General features: G+C 64.8%; 1 protein-coding gene across 1 annotated transcript in view; it reads right to left on the bottom strand.

The window, feature by feature from the left end:
* TNS4 (tensin 4) overlaps window positions 1-3,326 on the bottom strand; it is a 16,300-nt gene that overhangs the window by 3,914 nt on the left and 9,060 nt on the right. The window contains exons 3-6 of the mRNA XM_026864594.1: window positions 2,342-2,777; window positions 1,733-2,157; window positions 779-865; window positions 147-266 (exon numbers count right to left, since the gene is read on the bottom strand). Coding sequence (XP_026720395.1) covers window positions 147-266; window positions 779-865; window positions 1,733-2,157; window positions 2,342-2,777 — 1,068 coding nt within the window. The remainder of the gene's footprint in view (window positions 1-146; window positions 267-778; window positions 866-1,732; window positions 2,158-2,341; window positions 2,778-3,326) is intronic.

Here is a 3,326-nt window from a genome sequence, read left to right as displayed (position 1 = left end):
CGTGGCGAGTGCGGCGAGTGGGACACGCAGACCCCGCTGCCAGCATCCCTCACAACCAGTCCGCGGCTCCTCAGCTTCCTCTCGTTTGACTGGCTTCAGTTAAATCCTTGAAGCAACCCCCCACCTTTCCGAGTGAGCCCCTGTACCTGTCTGGCTGCCGGACGGAGAGACGGGAACCTTCATCGCCAGCCCAAAAGACCCCCGGTACGACGTGCTGTCCCGCACAACGAACGTGCCTGGCTCCTTGTCCTTCAGCAGCTGGATTGCTGTCAAAGCACAGGCGGAGGCTCAGCCAAGCAAAACAGGTGGAACCTCCCCACACTGCGTTTCGTGTCCGGCCGATGCTCTCGCGGGGAGTTGTTCCTTGGCAGCAGCCAGAAAGACTCGGGAGCTTTCACTAGGACACGCACGTCCCCCATGCGGGTACCGGCCGCGGTGGCCCCGCAGACTGAGGGGCCCGTGGGTCCCCGCGGGCCCCAGGACAGAGCCAGCCCTGCCTGGGCCGTGCTGAGCGGCCGCAGCCAGAGGCAGGAGGAGCTTTGGTGGACTTGAGCGGGGGACAGGGGGGCTGTGGCACAGCCCATGGCTCTGAGCCTTCCCTCTAGACCTGTGGGGGTCTCTCCACACCTGGCAGCTTTGAATTGCCACCATCGAGTCCCCCCAGGACCTCAGCGCGGGCAAGAGCTGGACTGAGATGCTGCGGGGAGGCGAACTCCAGCCTGGGAACGCATCTGAGCAGCAGACGGGGTTATCCCAGCAGAGACAATCCCTGCCTTACCTTGGTCCCGGGTTATGCTCGGCTTGAACCAGTACTTCGATGTGTCCATCACAAACTTCATGGTGGGCTGCCCAGCCCTGAGGGGACCTGCAAGAGACCTTACGGCGTCAAGGCCGGCGGGGGACCTGGAAGACCTTCACAGCAGACATCACTGAGCAGGCCACAGTCCTAGCAAAGAGATTTCTCTTTCAGGCTGGCCGGGGTTGAAGCTTTTTTTCAGTCCTTTTGAACAGAGCTTCCTCCCTGCTCCCCAGAATGATTCATTCTCCATGTAATTATCTCTCTTGGCAGGCTGCGGTGGAGCGCAGAGGCAGCACGTGGAATCGCCCGGTGGTGCCAGTCTGCCCAACCCTGCACAAGTCCACCAGACCACGGGGATTTACACCAGCTGAGGATCTGACCCACAAAGCCCTCATGCTATTCCCATAAGAATCTCAATTAAAACCCTCTGCCCCCAGAGCTGCCTCTGCCGAACTCCTCCAGAGAACAACAGCCCCATTGTTTACCCTTGAACGAGGGACCTTATAAACTCCGGCACCTTTACACGTCCTCGGGAGCAAACTGGAACCCTGACCCTTCCTCCCCGCCCGTTCTGCGCCCGCAAACAGGCATGAAAGGACAGAACGGTGGTTCTCAGTCTCAGGTGCTGTAACTACGTGTATCTGCATCTCCCTGAGGGGCCCGGGGCGTTTCTGCCTGCTGAGCACACGCCCCAGGACCCCGGCGGGCGAAACGCCGCGGCCAGGGCAGGGCCATCGGCAACGGGCTGGAGGCCACCGCAAGCCTCACAGCCCCAACCAGGGTCTCTGGCTCCAGCGAGGACCTCCTGCCCCCCACGCCTGTAACCCGCAGATAAACCAGAGTAAGGGGCTGTTTGCTGCCCCTTTCCGGGCAGCTGTTGGGCTCTACAGCTCCTCGCCCCACGCCCGGCCCTGCGGCGGGGAGGTCACTTACTGTCCGAGAGGCAGGAGAGCGCCGGTGCAGACAGCGCGTTGTTCAGGCCACCGAACCTCGAGGGCGGGCTGCAGCCGGGTGGGGGGGTCTGCGTGACAGAGCTGGGGGGCACTTTGGCCAGCCCAGAGGACACGTCTCCTTGTTCCAGGCACCCGTTGACCAGCAGCACGGGGATGTCGGCTGCGGAGTTGAGGATGGAGGGGGGGCAGCTGCTGGCCTGGCCCTTCTGGGACAGCGAGGTGTTGACTTTGGCAGAGCAGCCTGCCCTGGGCTGGGGGGGACTCAGCCCAAAGGCTCCTCCAGAGTGAGACCTCGGGGAAGGTGGGCAGGGGCTGCCCAGGGGGCTGGCAGGGGACGGGCACTCAGCGGAGCAGCAGGCAGCGGCGTGAGCATCCCCGTCGTCGGTGTGGAGCGAGTGGGTGCTGCTGCAAGAGGGAGACAGAGAGCGGGAGGGGATCAGGGGGTTGTTTACCCGGGAGGTGACGCACAGCCCACCCCAGAGCCCCCGCCAGCCCCGCGGGGCATCCACTGCCAGCCTGGGGAAGGAGCTGTTGGACAGCGGGACTCGGGGAAACCGCCCCGTGCCCCTTCCATCCCCAGCATCGGTACCTTCCGAGGATGTAGCTGGTGTCCGACCCGGGGCTCGTGGAGAGCAGGGAGACCCAGCTGCTCCTCTGCTGGGCCCTCACCATGTGCACGGGCTTCAGGAAATTGCCGAAGCCCGGGGAGGTGCCGAGGGCACTGGGGCCGTAGGAGATGCTGTCTGCCCGGCCCTGCGCGGGCACGGCGATGCACTCGGAGGCTTTGCTGCAGGGCGGGGACGCGGCGCAGCTCAGGGTGCCTGAGCGGGGGCTCGCGGGTCCAGGAGGGCTCGAGAAAACCACGCTGCCACTGGTGCTGTAGTTGCCTCTGAGAAGCCCTTTTTGGGGCAGGAAGCCATTGCCCTGGGGGGACCTCGAGAACGGCGTGGCCGAGGGGCTGGGGGAGCCCTGCAGCAGCTCGGGGCACGGGGCTCTGCCCGGCGTCATCTCTATGTATTTAATGTCTGCAGGAGGAAAGAGGAGGATGTTACCCTTCGAGGCGGGTTCGGTAGCTAAGCTCTGCGGGGAACACGTGTCTCTCTTTCTCTTGCTATCAATTCCGGCTCTGGTTTGGGTGCCCTGCAGGGCGGCTGGGCCCAGGGCAGGACCCCTGGCTCTGCAGAGAGAGCCCGTGGCCCAGCGCTGCCCTTCGCTAGACTCAGTGAGGGCTGTCTGCTCCACAGCCACCAAACCAGTGACCCGCGGCAGCGCTGGGGGGCTCCCAGGGAAGAGGAGTTACCCGCGGTCATGTCTGAGTGCACGGGCCCCCCCGCCAGCATCCCAGCGCAGGGGCTTGCCGGGACCTGCCGCGAGCGGCGGGTGTTTCCTCCAGCAGCTGCTTCGTTTGTACCTGACTCAAGGGAAAAACATCTGGCTGCTCCCCCCGGGGATGACATCAGGCTCCGAGGGTGCCCACAGCCGCGTGGCAGGGCACAGCCCCCGAGCTGGCCAAGGGGGGAGCGCGGGGGACGGCAACCGGCCCCCAGGCACGGCCGGATCAGCACCACCTGCAA

Source organism: Athene cunicularia (genome assembly GCF_003259725.1).
Source record: "Athene cunicularia isolate RWA chromosome 27 unlocalized genomic scaffold, athCun1 chr27_part1, whole genome shotgun sequence".
In the NCBI taxonomy this organism is placed as follows: Eukaryota; Metazoa; Chordata; class Aves; order Strigiformes; family Strigidae; genus Athene; species Athene cunicularia.
The sequence above is the reverse complement of the archived record's forward strand: the minus strand, read 5'-3'. Positions and strand labels throughout refer to the sequence as shown.